We start from the raw sequence: 20,402 nt of genomic DNA, 5'->3' as shown, positions 1-20,402 counted from the left end.
TGATTGAACGACACATGTTGACAACCTAGAACCCACTACAGACGATGACAGGACAAAAGCGAGATACAAATGAGAGCTTCGACCGACTCGGACCGCTTCAACGCCTCACCCTTTTCCTCGGCACGTCCGACAGGCTGATGTCCGACACAATCGACGCTTCCCGTTCGAAGCCAGGTCGCTCGCCGCCGCTGCCACCGCGAGGACCCGTCGAGTAGTCGGGTTGTGTCTCCGTCTCGGGGAGGTCACCCAGCTCGAAGGCGTCTTCCGCCATCGGCGTTGCGCGCAGCGGCTCCTGCTCTTGCTCGTCCGCCTCGTCGTCGTCCTGCTCGCGCGCCCGCTTCTTGCCCTGCGAGACCTGCGACGGCGAGTCCTCCCTGAGGAGCGTGTCCAGCGCGTCCTCCTCGACCTCTGCTTCTGCCTCATCGCCCCCTGGACTCGCCGTTCGAGGACGTTTGCTCGGCGAGTAAAGCTCCTGGCTGATCTTGGTGGGCGGCGCAGCACGCTTGGGGCGAGTCGACCAGCGTGAAAGCTGCGTGCCGAGCTGGTCCTCCTCCTCTTGCTCCTCCTCGACCTCTTCGTCCTCCTCAGGCTCCGTGGCCTTCGCCTTGCCCTTCGCGCGCACCTTCTTCGCCTTCTCGCTTGTCGCGGCCTTTTGGATAGCTGCGAAACGATAGGTGTGTCAGTCGCCTTGAGCGCAACGGGATTGTGGCAAAGCGTACAAGGGTCTTTCGACATGACCGTGATCAGACGCTTCTGGTACGCGCGCACAGGCTCCCAGGTCTTGGACGTTGGCGGAACTTCGATCTCGCGCTCGTCCAGCAGCGAGTCGAGCGTCGTCTTGCTGCAAGCGGGCGCAGCCAAGTCAATCTCGCGAACAGAAGCAAGCGAAGGGAACGAAGAATGTGACGCACGCCTTGAGTGCGCTCCTGCCGTCGATGCCCATGAGCAGGTGTGCGAGCGCCTTGAAGAACGAGAGAGCGCGGTTGCGATCGTCCTTCCGCTTCGCGTCCTCGAACTGGGCAAGCTTGGTCACGATCCACTTCAGCGCGTCGAGGTGGATGCGAAGGTGGTCTTCGGACGGCAGCTGGTCGACTATGGCGAGGTGAGCGCCGCGAACGATGACGACGCCCTGCAAGTGTCGACCGAGAGAGATGAGCGGCTCGTCGGTGACGGATGGCGAATCGGGCGCGTCGATGTAGAGCTCGCAGGAGCCCTTGAGCGAGTCGACGACGACGGCGGCAACGACATCGCTGGCCGAGCCGTAGTTGCCTTCGTCGCGGAGGTCGTGCAGAAGGAGCTTGACGTTCTCGTCGAACGCTGCGCCGAGGCGTCCCCAATGCTTGACCAGGACGACGTAGTGGCGCAGGTCGAACGTGCTGCTGTGGAGGACGCGGATGAATGGGGCGAGAACCTGCTCGAAGCGCTTGGCAGCGACGAGCTGAGCCTGCTCCTTCGCGTTGTCGGCTGCATAGAAGCGAGAACCGTCAGAACCGGTACAAGGGTGTGCGAGGTTTGAGACGCACCTCGAATTTGCGCCGCAGTCTTCCGCCGCCGCTTGTCCTGCTTCTTCGGCGCCGCCTTCTTGCCCTTCTTCGCTGCTGCCTTCTTCCCCTTCCCCTTCTTCCCTCGCTGCGACTGGCTTCGCTCCTCCGTCTCCGTGTCGCTACCGCTGGCGTCCTCATCCGAGTCCGGCTCACGCTGCGTCTCGTCCTTGTCCTCGTCACGCTCATCGGCGAGAGCCTCAGCATATCGCTCAATCTGCGCCTCGATGTAGCCCGCGCAACGTGCTTGCAGCTCGTCGCTTGGGGCAAGCTTGAGCTCAGAGAGGAGGCCGTTCGGATCCGCATCGGCCGACGTGAGCTGGCGAGTCATCGTGTAAATGTCGAGGGTGAAGGCGAGCGACTGTGGGAGAGGGAAAGGTCAGTACTGCAGACGATTGTACCGAGCAACATCGTACGCACGACCTGCTTGACGCCTTCGCACGCGTTCGTCTCGTTGCCAACGGCGTACTCCTCGAGCTTGTCGAGGAACGTCCGTCTTCGCTCCGAGACAGCAATGATCGCAGCGAGGTCGGTCTTCTCCGCCTGGCGCGCCTCGAGGGCGACGGTGCAGAGCTGCCAGGTGAGGTGGCCGGCGAGGACGTTGATCGCGTGCTCAACCATCTGAGGGACGGCGAACGTCAGCAGGAGGCCTCGCCTAGCAGGATAAAGCGGCACGCACGCGAGCCTCAGCCTTGTATCCGAGCCTGCCTCGGTTCGCGATACCGTCGAGGATGTCGAGAGCGCTGGTGACCTTGCCGCCGTCGGTGTCCTCGAGCGTCGCGTTCAGGTTGCGGACCTTCGAAAGCTTCTCGATGCGAGCGACGCAGGCCGTCAAGGCGTGGCACTCGTCGTCCTCGAAGGTGGCGCTCTCGACATCGTCACCAGCCGACGTGCGAAGCGTCGATACCAGCTTCTCCTCGAGCTCAGCCAGCTTCGTCTGGTTCGTTGCGGACAGGTTGTTCGCAGCGACGAAGTGAGCGAGAGTCGTGGTGGCCTGGTCGAGCACGTCGGCCTGCGTGTGCTTGAGGAACTGCTTCGTCACGTCGTCCCAGAGCGCCTCGTACGCCTGCAGCCACGGCGAGTCAAAAACGAGATCTTCAACAACCGGGACACGCGACACACCGAAATCTGCTGCATGTCGAGGTACAGGTCGAGCGAGATCAGACGCGGAATGGCGAGAATGTCGGTGATGCGCGAGGCATAGGTCTGGTTCCTCGAGAAGAGCTTGGGCAGGGCATCGATGACAGCCCGCGCGATGGTCGCCTGGTCCTCGTCCTCCCGCTCCTTGTCCTGTCGAGGCGATACCGTCAGCGTCCGGAATCGAGAAGACCTGGAAACGCGCACGCACCTTCTTCGTCGTCGCTGTGAGGCTCGTGACCCTCGTCAAGCAGGCGAGCAGGATCTCGATGAAGACGGTCTCCTCCTCCTCCGTCAACCGCGCGTCCTCGGGCAGCTGCTCGTCCTTGTCGGCTTCGTCCTCCTCGTCCTCGTCGCCCTCGCCGAGCGGCTGCATCTCCTCGTCCTCGTCCTGATCCGCCTTCTTCTTTCCCTTCCCTCGCGCCGCGGCCTTCCCCTTCCCCTTCCTGGCAGCACCGTTCGCCTCGCCGCCGTGCGAGTGATCCTTGAGGAGGTAGGCGAGCATCGCCTCCCAGTCCTGGAGCAAGTCGAGCGAGTCCCACAGCGCCTCGACGGCGAGCGCGACTCGACCTCGCGGGATGGTCGCCGACGCGTCCTCATCTGCGCCGCCGATGCGAGCGGGAAGGACGTCCGCAACGCCAAGCTTGTCGAAGTCGTCGCCGCCGTTCTCGCGCGCCTGCGAGCCCTCGCCGTCCTCGTCCTCGGCGTCTTGGTCGGCAGGCGATCCATCGAGCTCCTTGCCGTACTTGACGAGCAGCTCGGCGAGGACCTTGTACTCGACAGCGCGAGCAAGCGCCTCCTCGTCCTGCTTCTTCCCGCCCTTCTTGCGACCCTTGGCCGTCTTGCCCTTGGCGTTCATCTCGCCCTGCTTCTCCTCGACCGCGTCATTGAACAGTCCCTGGACGAACTCGGCCGCAGCGACACGGACGCGCTTCTCCTTCTCGAAGATGAGCATGGCGACCTCATCGCGCTGCTTCTCGTCCTCGAGCAGACCTTGCGTGTTGATCTGGTGGACGACGTGCAGCGCCTGGATGCGGACCGAAATGTCGTGCTCGCCGACGGCCATGTCGACGAGTTGCTGCTTGAAGCGGTCGGTGAAGTGGGTGAGTTTGCCGATGTAGGCGGACTTCTGGTAGAGCGAGAAAAGCGCGCGGACAGACTCGCGGCGGGCCTCCTTGGACTGCGAGGCGCATGCCGCAGATGATCCGTCAGTCGCTCACTCCTAGCTCGTGGAAACACGGTCAAGCGCGACGCACCTCGTCCGAGAGGACCCAGCCGATGTAGCGGAGGTAGTCGCCGTCGATCCAGTGGTCCGGGTCGATCTTCATCCAGCTTCCGAGCGCAGAAATGCACTCGGCGCGGATGACGGCGTCGGCGTCGCGGTAGCGGTTGACGAAGACGCTGTGGGAAAATCCAATCGGCGAAGTGTCAGGTCCTCCGAATCGCAAGAGCTGGCACAGCGCGGTGAAGTATAACGCACGAGGTGTAGCTCTCCTCCATGAACTGCTCGACCATCTCGAGCCTCTCGTGCGCTTCAGTGACCTGCTTCTCCATGTCCTTGAGGCGGGCCTTGTCCTTCCTGCTCTTCTTCTCCTCGGCCTCCTTCGCCCTTACCCGCTGCGCATGCTGCTTTCTCGCATCGACATGGAGCGTCGAGAGCCCGTTGACCGAGAGGAGGACGATGACGGTCGCGGTGTGACGGAAGGCGCGGATTTGGGAGGACGAGAGCGCGTGCACCCAGGATTGGAATTGCTCGAAGAAGGAGGTCGAGTAGAGCATGTCGTCGACGGCGGTTTCCGAGACGAGCTTCGAGAGAAACTGCGCGAGAGACGAGCGGAACTTCTTGTAGGTCTTCGACTTGGAGATGAGCGGGTAAGCCAAGTTGGTTTCCTGCAGGTCGCCAAATCAGCCCAGAGCATATCAGCACCGCGAGCGCGCACTGGGCGTGCAGTCCGGTGGCGACGGCGCACCTGCTTGAACTCGTCGACAATGTCCTTCAGGTTCTCGACAATGCCATTCTCGTCCTCCGCCTGGTGCTCGTCGATCGTAGCGTTGCAGCCGCAGCACTGCGGACCACGCACAACCAGTCTATCAGTCTCGCGATCCTGCGCGAAATGGCGAGACCAAGGGCCGCTGCGCAGACGCACCCGCAGGACAAAATTGACGAGCTCAGCCATCGCAGGCCCCGAGTCCTCCTTGTACGACTCGATCCAGTCCTCGACGACCGTCTTGAGCGCCGTGTTCGGGTCCTTGACGGCATCTGTACGGAAAATGGTGATGAACGAAGCCGTCAGCTCGCAACGCTCCGGCGCTGCAGACCCAGGCAATCGTCAATCTGACGCACTGAAGAGCCCGTTGTCGTCTTCAATCTTGAAGTCCTTCCCAGCTGCTCCGCCTCCCGCAGCCTTCGCGACCGGCGCCTCAAACTCCTCATCCCCATCCTCCGCCGCAGCCTTCTTCTTTCTCGTCCCTGCTCCGCCCGCCTTCTTCCCTCCCGCACTCGCACGCGGCTTCTTCGCACTCGCGCTGTTCGTACCAGCCGCAGCACGCTTCCGCGACCCTGTCTTGATACTCGTCGGAACCTTGAACTCGGCATCGTCTTCTTCCTCCTCGTCGTCTTCGTCTTCGTCTAGCTCGTCTTCGTCGTCGTCGGAGAGACCGTTCGCGGCAGACTTGCCGGAAGCTGCGGGAGAAGCGAGGAGAGCGATGTCAATGCCGGTCAATGGCTGGGACGAGCTGATCGGACGCGTCACTTGCGCCTAGGGAGGCTGAGCGAGTGACATGTAGTCCTATGGACTGCCCGCACGCAGCCCTCTTGTCCTCGAAGATCCACATCGTCCTCACGCCCCACCTCCTCCTCGACCCGCCCGCGAACCGCGAGAGACGCCCGCCCAGCCCGTACAGCACCTCACACGATACCAGAAAGGCACAGCGAGCGAAACAAACTCACCGCCCAACCTCTGGATCTCCTTCTTCACCCTCGAGCTCTTACGTCTCCCCGCTGCCGCGCCCTTCTTTGGCGACGCCGTAGCGGCGGGTGCGGGCGATGACGAGCCGCCCGAGTCGGATGATGGCATGCTTGTCCTGGCTGAGCAGTAGCGAGCGAGCTTCTGAGCCGGAGCGTGAGTGGGCGATGAGAGACGAGGCGCGACGCACACGCGCGTCCAAGGAGGGTGAAGTTGACAATCCTCGAGGGTCGCTGTGAGGACTCGCCAGTGGTCTATTAGCAACGAGATTGAGCTGTGCAACTCGGCGAACGCGTCCAAAGCGCGAGGAACGAGCGAGGGTGCCGCTTTTCTCCCTCTCTTTCCGCTGCAAGTTGACAAGTCCCCGGAAAGGCGTGCATTGCGTTCTACTGCGCTCGAATACCGTCTATGCCTGTCATTGTTCAGCCTGGAGAGCGGCGTAGTAGGCTGCGAGGCGGAGAAGCAGTGTCAGCCCTACTTGACCCGACGAAGCGAAGGGAACAAGCGACTCACCCTCGGCCTCCTCGAGGCACCTGACGTTCGCGCCCAGCTTGTTGACAGTCTCGACATACTCGTCCTCCTCGACACTGTCAAACACGATCCCCCCTCCAGCCTGAAGGAACGCGACACCGTCCTTGAAGACCATCGTACGGATCGCGATGCACGTGTCCATCGACTCGGACGAAAAGTCAAAGTGTCCGACCGCACCCGCATAGACGCCGCGTCGCTCGAGCTCGAGCGCAGAGATGAGCTCGATGGCGCGGATCTTGGGCGCGCCGGAGACGGTGCCGGCAGGGAAGATGGACCGGAAGGCGTCGAACCTGCGTTGAACCGGATCGAAAACTTCAGTCAGCTGTGGTCTCACTTGAGAATCATAAGCTAAAGCGCGGCCGGCTCGCAACACACCTCGTCTGCCCGTCCCTCAGCAACCCGCTAACCTGACTCGTCAGGTGCATGACATGCGAGAACTTTTCGACCTGCATGAGCGAGTCAACGACGACCGTCTCGGGCTTGCAGACGCGGTTGACGTCGTTGCGCGCGAGGTCGACGAGCATGACATGCTCGGCGCGGTCTTTCATCGAGGCTGACAACTCGGCAGCGAGGGCGGCGTCCTCTGCGTGCACTTGAACGCGTCAGTTACTACTGTTCTGTCTGGGTGAAGACGACGGAAGGCGAACGCACCGGCAGGCGTCTTTCCCCTCCGCACCGTTCCCGCAATCGCGTGGTTCGTCACCTTCCCTCCCTCCTCGACCTTGCACAAGCACTCGGGCGAGGCGCCAACCAGCTGCGTCCCGTTCCCGCAGTTGATGTAGAACATGTATGGCGAGGGGTTCAGTTGGCGGAGGTGTCTGTCCGTCGCGAGCTGTCAGATCTGAACCCGGAAAGAGAGAGCGCTGAGAACACACCGGTAGACGTTGAACGGATGCAACTTCGTTTCCCTCCTCAGCCGCTGACTCGGGACGGCCTGGATAATCTCTCCCTGCACGATACTCCCCTTCAAGCTGGTCACGAACCGCTCGTACCCTTCCTTGCCAACATTCGACATCTTGTCCAACCGCGCATACCGTTCGTCAGGCTTCTCGTTCGCAGGAATAGGGGCGGGCGTGATGGGTGGTTGTTCGGGCAGGGGAAGAGGAGCGGTCGAGAGGAGTTTCGAGAGGACCGCATCGATGTTCTTGACTGCCTCGTTGTATGAAGCCTGGACGGTCGCTTCGGAAGCGGACGAGTCGGGGAGGTAGACATGCGAGACGACGTAGACGCGTTGGAAGAGGTGGTCGAACGCGACGATCGTGTCGTGCAGGAGCCAGACGGACTCGGGGATGCCCATCGGGTCGGAGAGGTCGGACCGTGCGGTCTTCGGCTCAAAGTAGTGGATGCAGTCGTAGCCGACGTAGCCGATGGCGCCGCCTGTACGCATACAGAGGTCAGCCGTGCGAGTCAAGCTGAGGAAGGGGACGAAAGGGACAAACCGGTGAAGGGGGGTGCGCCATGCAACTTGATGAACTTGTACTTGCTCAGGTTCTTCTCGAGCGGTTTCAGCGGGTCGACGGCGCCCAGGTCCTGCCCAGGTCCTGACCGGTACACCTCCTTCGGGCCTGAGGAAGCGACAGGTATGGTCAGCGGACTTCGTCGTACTAGAGTACGGCATCCCAGTACGGCGACCCAGCGATATAGCCGAATGAAGAGCGAGCGGACTCACCAGCACCGACATAACTCCACCTTCCCGCCGTCTCTCCCTTGACCGCACCCTCAAGCAAGAAACTCTCCCCATCCTTGGCTCCATCTGTCAACCGCAAGTACGCAATGACGGGCGTAAGGACGTCTGCTGGGAGTGTTGACCAGATCGGGAGGCAGTTGCCGGCGGGAGAGGGGGACGAGGAGGAGGAGGAGGGGAGGAGGAGGGAGAGGACCTCGGGGAGGGTGTGGGAAAGGTTGGGCTGTACATGAAGCGATGTGAGCAATTAGTAAGGGTTCTGGTGTCTTTTCTAGCCCCCGGCGAGCCAGCCCAGCTGGCCTACACACCCCGACATGGAACAACTAGGAGATGAAAGGACGGGGTCGAGGGGGAGCGTTGGAAGCGTTTGCAGGGCGTGCGCGGCGCTCATTAGCATCAATAGAGCGACTGCACTCACCGGCATGGCGTCTGCGAGCGTACGAGCGAGAGGGAGCGGGCGGAAGGGAGTCAAGCGGTGCGGGCGGAGGCGACGAGTCCGAAGAAGCGCACTGCGACTCCATTGCTCTCGTGACGGACAGTGACAGTACGGAAGAGAATGCAAAGGTATCAAATGCAGGAGTGCGAGAAAGGGGTATCAAGTAAGAGGGGTATCTTCATCTCGTCTCCGGCGGATTAGGTGTAGTCGAGCTGCCGGTGCTTCTCCTTCTCCAGCTTGGTGACCGAGTCCTCCATCTCAGACATGATGTCGTTCCACGAGACGAAGAGCTCGGAGAGCGTCGAGATCTGCGCGCGCAAACCGTCAGGTTCCGCAGAGCAAGGGTTCTCGACGAGATTCGACGCACGTAGTCGTTATAGCGCTGCAGCAGTGTCGTCGTACGTTGCTCGAGCGAAGCGTATGAAGCGGAGACGGGTGCAGCAGCCTTGCGAGTCTCGGCAAGCAAAAGCTTGAGCTTCTCGTGTTCTGGAGAACAAGAACGGTCAGCGATGAAGCCATCTCGGCAAGGCAGTTTCGCACGCACCTCCCAGCTTGCCCGCCTCGACGACCCCTCGCTCGTCCAGGACACCAATCTCCCTCAGTTCCCGCTCGAGCGTCCGGATCTCCTGCTCCGCCTCGAGGATAAGGGCGACCTTCGCCTGCGGGAGGACTTCGGTCGAGTCGGGCGCCGCTGGCACGGGTGCGATAGTCAAGAGAGGCGAGTTGGCATCGTCTGCGAGCCGCTCTGGGTTTGTGAGCGACCAAGTGGGGAGGCGACGACAAGGAAAGGGACGCACAGTTCTGCACAAACCGCTTGAGCGCCTCTGTTCCTCCACCCGACTGCTCGAGAGCCTGTCCCAGCTGCGTTGCGACCTGCGACACACGCCTGGCGAGCGGCACTGTCGAAGAAGCGGGTCGAGGAGATGAGGACGAGGAGGGGGAGACGAGCGACTCGAGGAAGCGCAGGCGGAGCTCGAGAGCGAGTCGTGGCGTTATTGTGAGTGGTGTAGCATGCTCAGACACTCTGTCCAGCTCCACTTGTGCCATCGCACGCGGTGGTCGTCACCCAACCTCGCTCGCTCGCATCTCGCACTTCGCCCGCTCACTGCTATGTGCTGGGCATCAGCAAGATGCTTGTACAAGGCTTCACTGGCTTGCTTTTCGGGCTGAGAAGGCGCATGCTAGCCACTCGTCCGCCTCACGCAGTCTTCTCTCTCGAACCCTTCTCACTCGGCCATCTCGCCTCGCCTTGGCTTACTCCCGCGCCGTACCGCTCGAGTGAGTGTTGCCCGTGCCGCTGTTTTGCCCAGCTAACATACTCGGGCGCTGTGCGCCCGCAGTTTCGACAGGCTTTGCCGTCCGCGTCTCCTCTTCCTGTGCTGCCGCCTTTCTCGTCTTCCAAGACCGCCAACAGCGCAGCCTCCAGCCCTGGCCAGCAACTAAGCACCAACTGATTTGCCATTCAGAGCGGCTCAGCGCTCTTAAACGCGCGGACCGGAATGCACGCCTCGCTAGACTCGAGTCGGATCGCAAGGAGGATAAGAGGCGCATCGAGGTCCTCGAGAGCAAGCTTACGATGCAGGAGAGCAAGCTTGCTCTGCAGGAGAGGAAGGAGGCGCAGGCATGTACCGTCGAGGCCTACCGACTGCTGGTTGAAGGTACGTCCGCACTGCCTCGCCACCTTGTTGCTGTACATCTCCCACATCCGCGCACTCGAGCTGACGTTTCATGAGCTTCATCAGGTCTGATGCTGCAGGCGCTGCAGTTTGCCGGAGCTGCAGGCACGCGGCCGTTTACTTCAACCGAGCTCGAGCGTTTCGCGCGGCATTGGGAGGCACTCGAAGAGAGTGCGTCCTGCGCAAGATAGAGGGTCTTTCCCCGCTTTCACGTGCGCCACTCACACGCGCTTGTTTATGTAGCTGTCGGCGCATGGTTTCGCGTCCCCTACCCGGACGAAGGCGTCCAGGACTTCCACGTTACGCTCGACTCGAATCTCGCGCGTAAGGTTCGTCAGGCATTTGAACTCCTGCACGGCACGGCATTGCCTCGCCGCTCGCCCGCCGGGAGAAAGAGCCTCAAGTCGGCCCTCGACTACTTGGACGCCGCGCGCCGGACCGTGGACGACCCGAAGATGCGCAGCCTCTGCCACTTGCGAATCGAGTCTGCTCATCCTGCTCCATCAAAGGAGATGGTTCTTAGCCTTGCACAGCAGTACGCACCTGAGTTGAACCCGGAAGCTATCCTGGGATTGTTGCCAAACTGTGCGTTCAATTTCCGCTCCCTCCCTATGCACTACCCTTTCCACAGCTGCAGTCCTGACTCTCGCTCTTTGACAGGCTGCTTTTTGAGTTCACCGACGGAGATGGACAGGTGCCTGGAGGAGCCAACTGGTGATTTGCGGATGTGTGAGCGGGAGAAGGAGGATCTGACCACGCGCATCGGCGCATTGGAGGAGAGGGACGAGTGGCGGGAGGAGCAGGACAGGTTGAGCGCGGAGGAGCACAGGCGGCAGAAAGGAATGCTGGTTGAGTTGCAGGAGGGAAGGCGGCAGAGGGAGGAAGTCGAGGTCAGGGGTTTGGCGATAGAGGGTGAGGGGGTGCGGCCATCCCCATCTTCGAACAGACGGCCAACGCCGGTGCTCTTGCAGCCCTCCTCATTGAGGCGCTCCGGCTCGCACTGGACTGGCAGGGCCGCCCCGACTACCGCCTCACACCGCGCGATATGGTCACCATCGATCGTGCTTGGTTGCTCCTTGAACGCAGTGCGTTCACGGATAGTCTCTACCCTACTTCATAGCCTGCTGACCTCCCAGAGCTCAGGGAGAACGTGGCAGGATAGCTTGGCGGCCTTCTTCTCCGTCTCCGACTCTCAGACCTTCTTCGCCGCTCTCCGTGCCCCCCTTGCCCGCAAATTACGCCTCGCCCGTCATCTGTTGACTGAAGGCCAGTGCCCTTCGGCTCAGCAAGCTGCCGAGGCCGCCCACGCCATTGCAACGGACCCCGACACGGCCTCCATCCGCCTCGCCCGCAACAACCTCTCCCACCCGCTCCCGGATGAAGAGCGAGTGTTGCAACTTGTCGAGGAACATGGCGACGGCAAGGTTACTGCGCGGGATGTCGTACACCGCATCATCAAAGGTGCGTCCTCCGCGTCCTTTCGTTTCAACTCTGACTGACCTGCTGGTCAACAGCTCGCAAGCAGCGACAGACACCGGATGTCTCGTCTACTCGGGCCTTGGATGCACGACTGACCGGCTTCACTCGCTGTCCCGGTTGCGTCTCCCTCGTCTCGCCTCGTTTCTACAATGCCATGTCTGTTGTCCCCGTCCTCCGTCTCCGTTGTACACCCTATCAATCTGTCGCGTTGTTGTCATTGTCTCGCACGAATGTAGTTGTTTTACTCTCCCTTCTGGCTCTAGCCTGGCGAACGCCCTCGCTCTGCTCTCGCTGCTCCTCTCGCTCTTTGCCTTCCCTTGTCGCTTCTAACGCTCATGGCCGCACCGAACGAGCTCCAGAACAGCTCACGCGTGTCAAGGAACACCACCGAATCACCGCCTGCCCCCGCGAGACGAGTTGACCTGCCTCGTCCCGCCATCTCGCCTCGTTCAACCCGACGTCTCGCAAGCCGTCTCGCCCGTTGGATGCTCGGTGTGGACCCGCCACGAGACGCAATGGGGACAGAAGGCGGGACTGGTGGGCGAGCTGCTGCGCTCCAGGGGCTCCTGGCTTCTCCCTCCTCCCGTTCACTCATCCAGGACTGCTGTGCTGTCTCCTCGCCTCACGTGTCGCGAACGCTTGTATCGTTACTTGTGTGCATCTCGAGGTTGATCCTCTTGGCTTGATCGCCAACTCTCGACACGCTCGCCTTCGACCGGACCGACTCTTCCCCCTTCGTTTCTTCGCCTCGTCCGCACCCCCGCCATGGTCGCCACCCCTCTCTTCGCCGCACTCCTTTGCACCCTCTCACTGAGCGAGTCGGTCGCTGCCCTCCCCGCCATCGTCAACGTCAAGAACGCCGCGGCTCCCGCCGCCTCGACCTCCGACTCCTACTGGACCTCGACCGGTTCGAGCTTCTACGTTCCCGGGCAGGACCAGGCGCAGGCCGTCTCTCTCGGCCGCACAACGCCCGCCGTGACCCTTCCCTCCCCCTCTCTCATTCCCGTCGTTCCCGCCAGCTCGACCTCCGCCCCGCTCACGACTCTCACCTCCGTCCCGTCCTCCCTCTCCTCGGACAAGATCCTCCGCTCCCTCGCCCGTCGCGGCGACTACGAAGGCTTCTCCGCCGCCCTCCTCGCGAAGCGCCAATCGGGCCTCGACAGCCTCCCGGCCAATTTCTCGCCCATCGACTTGTACATGTCGATGCTCGAGTCGAGGATCGAGGCGGGTCACTCGCCGACCCCCTATCTGCCTGCGCAGCGGCTGAGGGCTAGTGCGGCGAGTGCGGCGGCGGCATCGAAGGCGTCGGTATCGTCGTCAAAGGCGGCGGCGTCCGCCTCGAAGAGCTTGTCGGCGCAAGGCAAGACTACCACGACAAAGAAGGCCACCTCGACGACGGCCACGACGAAGAAGGCGACGTCCACATCGACAACGAAGAAGGCGACGTCCACGCCAACAAAGTCGAGCACGACCTCGTCCGCCAAGCCAACCTCGACGAGCACAAACGGGCAAAACCTCGGCCTGACCGACGGCGTAACCTACTGGAAGGAGAAGACCAATTTCTACTCGCTCGACTCGTTCAAGCAGGACGTGCCGAAGAACGCTCGCTTCTCGTGGGGCGACTCGGCGGGCGGAATGAACGTCGAGGTCGTCGGCAAGGGCGTTCCTGCCGACAAGTGGACTGGCGGCGTCCAGGGCGACTCGAAGAGCGCGCTTCAGGTCGCTTACCCAGCTGGATCGCGAAACCCGTCTGCGCTACCGATCGGAGGAATGGGCTTCTACACCTCGAAGAGTGCGTCGCCTACCCTTGCTCTGCCTTAGATGTCCCTGAACTGACGCGCCTTCTCGCCCCGCCGCAGTCGACATCACCCAGGCGACCAACGTCTCGTTCAGCTACTCGGTCTTCTTCCCCGTCGGCTTCGACTTTGTCAAGGGCGGCAAGCTCCCGGGGCTCTACGGCGGCAAGACCGCCTGCTCGGGCGGATCGGCCGCCGAAGACTGCTTCTCGACGCGCCTCATGTTCCGCAAGGGCGGGATGGGCGAGCTCTACCTGTACGCGCCGCGCGAGAAGCAGGTCGACTCGCTCTGCACGCTCCCGCCTCTGAGCTTCTGCAACTCGGTCTACGGGATGAGTATCGGGCGCGGGAGCTGGACGTTCAAGACGGGCGAGTGGACCGACATTCGCCAGGACATCTGGCTCAACACGCCGGGCAAGGCTGACGGTGGCTTCAATATCTGGTGCGTTATGCTTCGAATCCTGATCCTCGAGCTCTGCCTGACGAGCTTCCGCGTCGCAGGATCAACGGCAAGATCGCGCTGCACTCGGACACGGTCTACTACCGCAACTCCGTCTCGGGCCTCGTCTCGAACGGCACCAGCACCGGCGACATCGCAACCCTGATCAACTACGACTCGATTCCCGACGACGTTGTCATCCCGAACGGCGGCTTCAAGGACTACCCCGCCGGAAACTCGTCGGCGCCCGTCAGCAGCGGCGTCTTCCAGCCTACGTTCGTCACCAAGATCCTCAACCCGACAGCGACTTCAGCGCTCCCTACGACTACACCGCCCGTCCCTTACCGCTTCGACAACGAGAACCGCCGCCAGCGCCGCAACGTCGTTGAACTCGAGGCGAAGAAGGAGAAGCGGGCGACGGTTGCCAAGATCCCCGGCTTCCTCGGTGCCATGGCACAGACCTTCTTCGGTGGCTCGACGAGCGATTACGTGAGTCGGCTCCTCCTCGTCGAACGAGCCCAGGCTGACCTGTCTCCACGCCACCAGAACTCGCCCGTCCTCCAGTACTCCTACTTCCGCGGCTTCGGCCTGCGGATCAACTGATCCCTCGCCCCCTCCTCGCACTCTCGTTGATCGAGGCGTGCTGTACACGGCCTGCTGAGCGGACCTATCTCCTCATAGACACGAACACTTGTATCTTCTCTCGCTCTCTCGGCGGACGCAGAGCGTCGCCTCCCTCATGCCTCTCTGTTGTCAATCTATCCTTTCGCATCAGTTTCAGCTGCTTCGCCTCGTCGTCGAGAGAGCCACCGCATCCGTTCTCCTCGCTCGCTCGCAACGTCTCTCCCTTGCGGCGCAGCCCTGTTTCGTGTGGCCATGAGAGCTCGTATTCCGACCGTAGACTACGTGAGAAGGCACCCGTGCAAAGAGAGAGAGAGAGGAGAGACAGACGAGGAAAATGCAGAGAGGGAGTTTTTGTGCGAAGAAGTGAGGAAAGATGCAGCGAGAGAAGGAGAGGAAAGGGAGACAAGATTATGCGCGTGTAGAATGGCGAAAGAGAGAGAGAGGGAGAGGAAAGAGACGAATCGAGACAACGACGAAGAGGGTGAAAAGGCTATGAACTGAGGGATGAACGGCTGTACACGGCGGGGCGCAGAGCTGTACGAATGGACGAAGTGGAGATGCGAGGGAGGCGAACCTACGAGACCATCTGGTGGCTCGTCATAGTGGGCGTGACGACGCCTGGAGAAGTCGCAGCCGCAGCGACGGCGACGGCGAGAGGCGAGAGGTGTTTCGGTGTCGGCGAGTTGGACCCCGATCCAGCGTCGGACGAGCTCGTCGGCGTCATCGTGCCGGGAATCGGTACGGCGGCGGAGGTAAAGTTGAAGAAGTCGGTCGTGGGGGACGACGAGCCTGACAATCCGAGCGACGAGGCGTTCGACGACGTCGCCGACGAGCCGAGGTGGAATCGGTACCGGTCGAGGAAGTTGGAAAACTCGAGCGCCGAGTTGGGGCGGTTCATCGGGCCCTTTGCCGGTCCTTGGCCGGGGACGAACGACGGACTATCAGGGGCGACGCTGGTCGCGTCGCTCTCGGGCGAACTGAGCAAGCTGCTCGTCGAGCTCTCGCTGTCCTCGCGCCGAGGATGGATCCGCCCGCTGTGGTCCGAGAGGAGTGACGAGCCAGACGAGACGGACGAGATGGTCGACGAGTCGGTCGTAGCCGGACTCCACATCTGCGACGAGCCTGCGTCGTCGCTGTCGTCTGCGCGTTCGGGCGGCGGACTGCGCAGCTTGCGCGTCGCGGGGAGAGGGGAGGTCGAGGCGGGCGGCGAGGCGCTGGGCGACATGCCGTTCGGAGGAGAGGGCGCGGGCGACGAGAAAGGCGAGAGGCGGGAGCGGTGTTCGCGGAACGCAGGCGGGACGAGAGGCGAGTAGGTGCTCGTGCGAGGCGAGTTCGGACCTTGCATGCCGGTCGTTCCGCTCGCGCCGGCAGGGTGGGTGTTGTACCTCACACGGCTGGTCGAGCCGGCGACTCCGCCGCCGTACCCGTGCGTCGTCGCGTCCTGCAACGGGAGGTACGGCAACCCACCTACGTTGCTGCCAGGCGGGTAAAAGTAGCTAGGCGGGAGACCCGAGTCCTGCTGCGGGCTATGCGGGCGCGGCGTGGCATTCGGCAGCGTGGGCGAGAAGTACGCCGTCGACGTCCCAGACGTACTAGCCATCGCCATGGACGTCTGAAGCGGCTTGAGGCTCGCGCTGGGCAAGCCAAAGTCCGGCTGGAGCTGCTGCTGCGTGGGCGAGTCGCTCCGGTGCGAGTTGATCGGCGCTGGGATCGACGGCTCGAAGACGGTCGCGGGGTGGCCGTTGATGATTTGCGTGGAGTACGGCGCCGAGGAAGTCTGCGGCGGAGACGAGGGGACGGGGAGGGGAGGTGCGCGAGGACGCTGAGGCGAAGTCGAGACGGGGTCAAAGAACGGCTGGGAGGCGGCCTGCGGGACGTGAGGAGCGTCAGTCACCGCTAACACTGGCCAGGAAAGCACGCCGAAACGCACCGGATGAGGCAAGCCATCGACAAAGCGGGGACTATTCGCCCCGACCCGTTCCCTCAACGAGCTCGTCCCCTTCTGCGGCGGTCCCGCCACCGCCGCCGCGCCTGTACCGCCATTGTACATCTTGAGCGAGTTGCCAAAGTCGTAGCGGCCGGAGAGCGAACCCGAGACCGAGTCGGAGAAACTGCGCGAGTCGTGCCCGAGGCGCAGGCTTCGACCCGACGAAGCCGACGAGAGGCCCAATCCGGCCGTGACGTTCGAGTCGCCTGCGAGAGTCGAGGAAGAAGAGGCGGAGCCGGCATCGTCGTCGTCGAAATTGTCCTCCCTGACGAGCCGATCCAATTCGCGCCTCAGATCCGCCATCCGATCCGCCGCCTGACCAGCATTCGTCACGCTCCAAGCCGCCTTCCTCTGCTGCTGAGCGGCCGAAACCGCCGCCCTCTGCGCCGCGCCCGACGATGAGGCAGGCACCTTGCGAAACTCGATGCGGTAGTTCTGCCCGCCGTTGTTGTCCCAGATCTCTTTCCCGCCGACCGTGTACCGCACGGCGAGAAACATGGTCTTCTCCTCCAACCTAGCCAGCAAATCCTGCAGTCGGATCATGAAGCTGAACCGGTCCGCGCCGGGGAGGGAATCGACATAGTCTGCCGAGACTTCACTGACGGTTTGCCAGTTGTCGAGCGTGAACCTCACCGCGACCCATTTCTCGAAAGCGAGGTTCTTGACCCTGACGAGTCCGCGAATCGACCGACCGTCGGGCGTCATCTCGAGCGAGTCGACGAAGACGTCCTGGTCCCTCTGCGCCTGGGCGCGCGCGATCGCCGACGGAAAGTTCGGCAAGACGAGTTTGACCGTCCCTGCTTGAGGCGTCGCCATAGCGGGGAACGGAAACGCCTCTGGCTCGTCCTCCGTCTCCGTCTCGACCGGACTGCCCGACCTCGACACCGCCGCCGGTCGTTGCTGCGCGAGGAAATGCTTGACGTGTTCGAGTTGGGTATCGAAGTGGACGTATTTCGGACAGACAGGCGTCGTAGGTGCCGACCGAGGCTTGGAAAAGTCCCTCCTCATCGTATCGGTTTTTAGAGAAGGTCGGACGAGTTCGCCCGACTTTTTGCGCAGCATCGGAGCCGGTTTCGGGGTGGATACTTCGTCGCCTGAGGCGAGGGCCGAGTCGGATGCCGAGGCGGACGAGGGACTCCGTCCGCGAGTCGTCTCGCCGAACGGATAGGCGTTCTGGAAGATCCCGCCCGCCGTCGACGTCGACGTTGAGGAGACCTTGGGCAAGACGGTCGGGTTCGAACCAGGCGACCTAGCAGCCGCGACTCGCGCAGACGCGCCTCCATCCGACCCTTCCTCCTGCGACGACGGGCCGGGACTCCCTCCTCCTGCCGTCGTCGTAGCAGGCGTGAGAGCAGCGAGTCGTATCCATCCTTGTCGTCGCGGAACCGTGTTGAACGACGGACTACTCGACCCGGACCCTGCCTCACCTGGACTCGCGCTCCCCCCTCCCGCTCCGTTGGCGGTAGTGTGCGCCCAAAAGTACCCCCTCCTCTCGGCCTTTGACGCCCCCGACTCTGGCGTCGCAGGCTGCACGAAAATAAAGTTGCTCGTGCTCGCGACCGGTTCGGAAGAGTGCGAGCGGTGGTGGTGTCTTGTCGGGCGTTTCTCGGTCCGAGGGGAGGGGAGGGAGAGCGGGGGAGCGGGCGGGAGGGTCATGGTGCTGACGGGGGAGGTGGAGGGGGAGGGAGTGGCGTAGGGCATTTGGGCGCGATGAGGTGAGGAGGGAGGACGAGATGGGCGGAATGGACGGGAAGGACGAGGGGTTGGGCGAGGTCGCTCGTTCCCGACTGGCTGGCCCCTAGTAGCTCCTCAACTGCTCAGTTTCGTGCGTCCTTAACGAATTCGGTCGTCGAGTCCGTTTGCGAGGAAGGGCGGTGCTGAGTGAATGCTTCGAAGCACTGCGGGAAGGGGAAAGCAAGGGTGACGGCAGCAAGTTGGTCAGCGCGTTCGTCCGGGGCGTGTCGCCTGGCTGGTAGAGGACCCTGTGCGAGCACTGCAAGCTGTCCGAGCACGCTGGACTGGCCTGCGAGCGCATGCCGAGGCCGAACGAGACCCAATTCTCCGCACCGCATCGAGCGAGCAACGAGTCCGCGTGCACCGTGGGGAGTGCTGGGTATAGCAGAACGGGACGAGAGAGTTGGGTAACGCACCTTGCACGCGACCTTGGGCCCACACCGAGACGAGACTCGAGGGAGCGATTCGTCCGACCCGCGCGAGTTGGGCTCGAGTGAGAGTTCGCCCAGCCAGTGGTGCTCGCCACAGCTCGTCGGGGGGCGTCTATGCTGTCGGTGGGTGGTGGGATCCGGCGAGTGAGTGTGTGAGAGAGGCGAGGGGCAACGCGCAAGGGGACCCACGGTGAGCGTGGGGAGCGAGCGAGTCGGATGGGATCAGTCGTCGTCTCGACCGAGGGCAAGGTAGAGCCGTGTGAGTTGCTGACGAGTGGATCGGTGGGTGCGGGTGTCGCGACGGGCTCTGCTCCTGCTCCTTGCTCTGCTCGCACTGGGTTGGGTTGGGTTGGGACGGGCGCGGCGAGGGGGGAGCTTTTCGCGAGACGCTGCTCTCGCTCGCTTCCTGACGGGTCCCGATCACAAGTGCGGGGTACTCTAACGGGTGAGCTCGACAGCCCTGCTCTCTCTCGAGTACTCTGAGCGAGAGGGAGATCCACTCGACAAAGGAGAGCACCCGCTTCGACGACGACGGCAGCGACGGCGAGGAGAACGAGCGAGCGGACTCGGCTGCGTGCATGCGCTCGACCCTGCTCCTGGCGCCCCAGCACTGACGCGCTCTCCGCGGAACCTCCTCTCCCGTCTCTCCTCCCCCTCGATCCCTCACTCCTCCTCGTCGTCGCTGTCCAAGCAAGCAAGGGCACTGCTCTGCCGTCTCACACACACACCGAAGCTCAACAGCGCAGTCAGGGATCTTCGAACCCCTTCCCCGTGCCTGATGCGACGAGCTCCAACTCCAACCTCTCCTCCGCCTCCTCGCTCCAACCCGCTGGGGCATCGATGGAGCTCCCCCTCCTTCCCGCTCTGCTCCTCCTCACCTCGGCCGACTTTCATCCCCGCCCCTCCCCCTCTTGCACTCCCTCCTCCGACGAAGTGACTCGCCCTTCAACGACCCCATCGACGATGCACCCAGGACCCAGCGACGCATCGCGAAACCGGGTGCACTTGACCTGACCGGCACCGGACGGGATACGGAGCTTGGCAAGCGTCGATCGTAAAGTGGATGCTCTGCTCGCTCGCTCGATCAATTTCCAACGTCTCGCGCTTCGCTTCGTTTCGTTCGTTTGCTTCCCTGCTCTCGAGGCGAGGCGCAGGAACCCCGCTCTTTCATCTCGAGACCAGAGCAGACCTGCTTGGCTCGTCGCACCGACCCGAGTCCGAGCCCAGTCCGCCTGCGGACCCAAGCAAGCTGCGTGCCGACTCTGGAAACGAGCCGCTGTGCCGCCCGGCGTTCGCTACTGTACAGTAGACGGTAGTGCAGAGGTACTTGGGTGGAGGTTGGCGCAGGGGAAGGGGGAGGAGAAGGGGAAGTAAGGGATCTTCGCCCGTTCGTTCTCCTCGAAGAGCTCGAGCGGCCGCGCTGGAGCAATGAAGAGGTAATGTAAATCCCCTTCGCTTGGAGTCTCTAGAACACGGGACCTTCCTTCATTCCGTCGGCGCGAGAGGTACTGGAACCGGGAGCGAGTTACATTAAGTTACTCACACGAGTCGTGCAACGAAATGAATATACCCGTCCCGCGGTCGCGTCGAACAGGTACAGAACGGGAGAAGAATGAGGAAAGGTGTGTCGGGAGTTCTTGCGTGCGGAAGCCGGACGAGAAGGGAGAGGCGGATTCTTGCGTTCGACGAGTCGCGGCTCGTATGGAGTTTGCGAATCGTGGAGAGGGATGGAGCAGGGCGAAGGGCGTCTGAAGGATGTTGAAAAGAGGAGAGAAGGAAGGAAAGGCGAGGGGGGATAAGGTAGAGTCGAGCCGGCGCGGGTGGTCGCGAAGCGAGTGAGTCGGTTGCGAGCGACAGGCGTTGTCAAGATGAGGAGGAAGATGCGCGGATGTCCCGGAGGTCGAAAGAAGGCGAAGGAAAAGTAGGCGAAGGGGTAACGTA

The 20,402-nt window shown here is 62.6% G+C and overlaps 6 protein-coding genes across 6 annotated transcripts; 2 read left to right on the top strand and 4 right to left on the bottom strand.

Moving 5' to 3' along the window:
• Positions 1–97: 97 nt before the first annotated feature.
• Positions 98–5,755, bottom strand: RHTO_02731 (cohesin complex subunit SA-1/2; the record flags this gene model as incomplete). Its single annotated transcript, XM_016416405.1, has 14 exons — positions 98–660; positions 720–841; positions 912–1,464; positions 1,524–1,902; positions 1,962–2,162; positions 2,221–2,607; positions 2,664–2,831; positions 2,890–3,858; positions 3,935–4,079; positions 4,159–4,568; positions 4,649–4,744; positions 4,826–4,938; positions 5,023–5,361; positions 5,629–5,755. The coding sequence occupies 14 exons, from the start codon at positions 5,753–5,755 to the stop codon at positions 98–100; spliced, it is 4,572 nt and encodes a 1,523-aa protein (XP_016276124.1).
• Positions 5,756–6,059: 304 nt separating this feature from the next.
• RHTO_02730 (anthranilate synthase component I) lies at positions 6,060–8,283 on the bottom strand (the record flags this gene model as incomplete). The annotated part of the gene is made up of 8 exons (XM_016416404.1): positions 6,060–6,091; positions 6,158–6,465; positions 6,551–6,758; positions 6,827–6,993; positions 7,051–7,552; positions 7,615–7,740; positions 7,845–8,082; positions 8,278–8,283. The coding sequence occupies 8 exons, from the start codon at positions 8,281–8,283 to the stop codon at positions 6,060–6,062; spliced, it is 1,587 nt and encodes a 528-aa protein (XP_016276123.1).
• A 209-nt stretch (positions 8,284–8,492) lies between these two features.
• On the bottom strand, positions 8,493–9,342 carry RHTO_02729 (uncharacterized protein; the record flags this gene model as incomplete). Its single annotated transcript, XM_016416403.1, has 4 exons — positions 8,493–8,603; positions 8,663–8,781; positions 8,840–9,028; positions 9,093–9,342. The coding sequence occupies 4 exons, from the start codon at positions 9,340–9,342 to the stop codon at positions 8,493–8,495; spliced, it is 669 nt and encodes a 222-aa protein (XP_016276122.1).
• An 83-nt stretch (positions 9,343–9,425) lies between these two features.
• RHTO_02728 (uncharacterized protein) lies at positions 9,426–11,231 on the top strand (the record flags this gene model as incomplete). The annotated part of the gene is made up of 6 exons (XM_016416402.1): positions 9,426–9,573; positions 9,636–9,953; positions 10,038–10,142; positions 10,215–10,556; positions 10,632–11,056; positions 11,115–11,231. The coding sequence occupies 6 exons, from the start codon at positions 9,426–9,428 to the stop codon at positions 11,229–11,231; spliced, it is 1,455 nt and encodes a 484-aa protein (XP_016276121.1).
• Positions 11,232–12,215: 984 nt separating this feature from the next.
• Positions 12,216–14,288, top strand: RHTO_02727 (alginate lyase, polysaccharide lyase family 14 protein; the record flags this gene model as incomplete). The annotated part of the gene is made up of 4 exons (XM_016416401.1): positions 12,216–13,242; positions 13,310–13,688; positions 13,748–14,174; positions 14,232–14,288. The coding sequence occupies 4 exons, from the start codon at positions 12,216–12,218 to the stop codon at positions 14,286–14,288; spliced, it is 1,890 nt and encodes a 629-aa protein (XP_016276120.1).
• A 595-nt stretch (positions 14,289–14,883) lies between these two features.
• Positions 14,884–17,997, bottom strand: RHTO_02726 (protein phosphatase 1; the record flags this gene model as incomplete). The annotated part of the gene is made up of 2 exons (XM_016416400.1): positions 14,884–16,176; positions 16,240–17,997. The coding sequence occupies 2 exons, from the start codon at positions 17,995–17,997 to the stop codon at positions 14,884–14,886; spliced, it is 3,051 nt and encodes a 1,016-aa protein (XP_016276119.1).
• Positions 17,998–20,402: the final 2,405 nt, after the last annotated feature.

The sequence above is a fragment of the Rhodotorula toruloides genome (assembly GCF_000320785.1).
Source record: "Rhodotorula toruloides NP11 unplaced genomic scaffold Scaffold2, whole genome shotgun sequence".
Lineage (NCBI taxonomy): Eukaryota > Fungi > Basidiomycota > Microbotryomycetes > Sporidiobolales > Sporidiobolaceae > Rhodotorula > Rhodotorula toruloides.
This window is presented reverse-complemented; position numbering and strand designations above follow the sequence as displayed.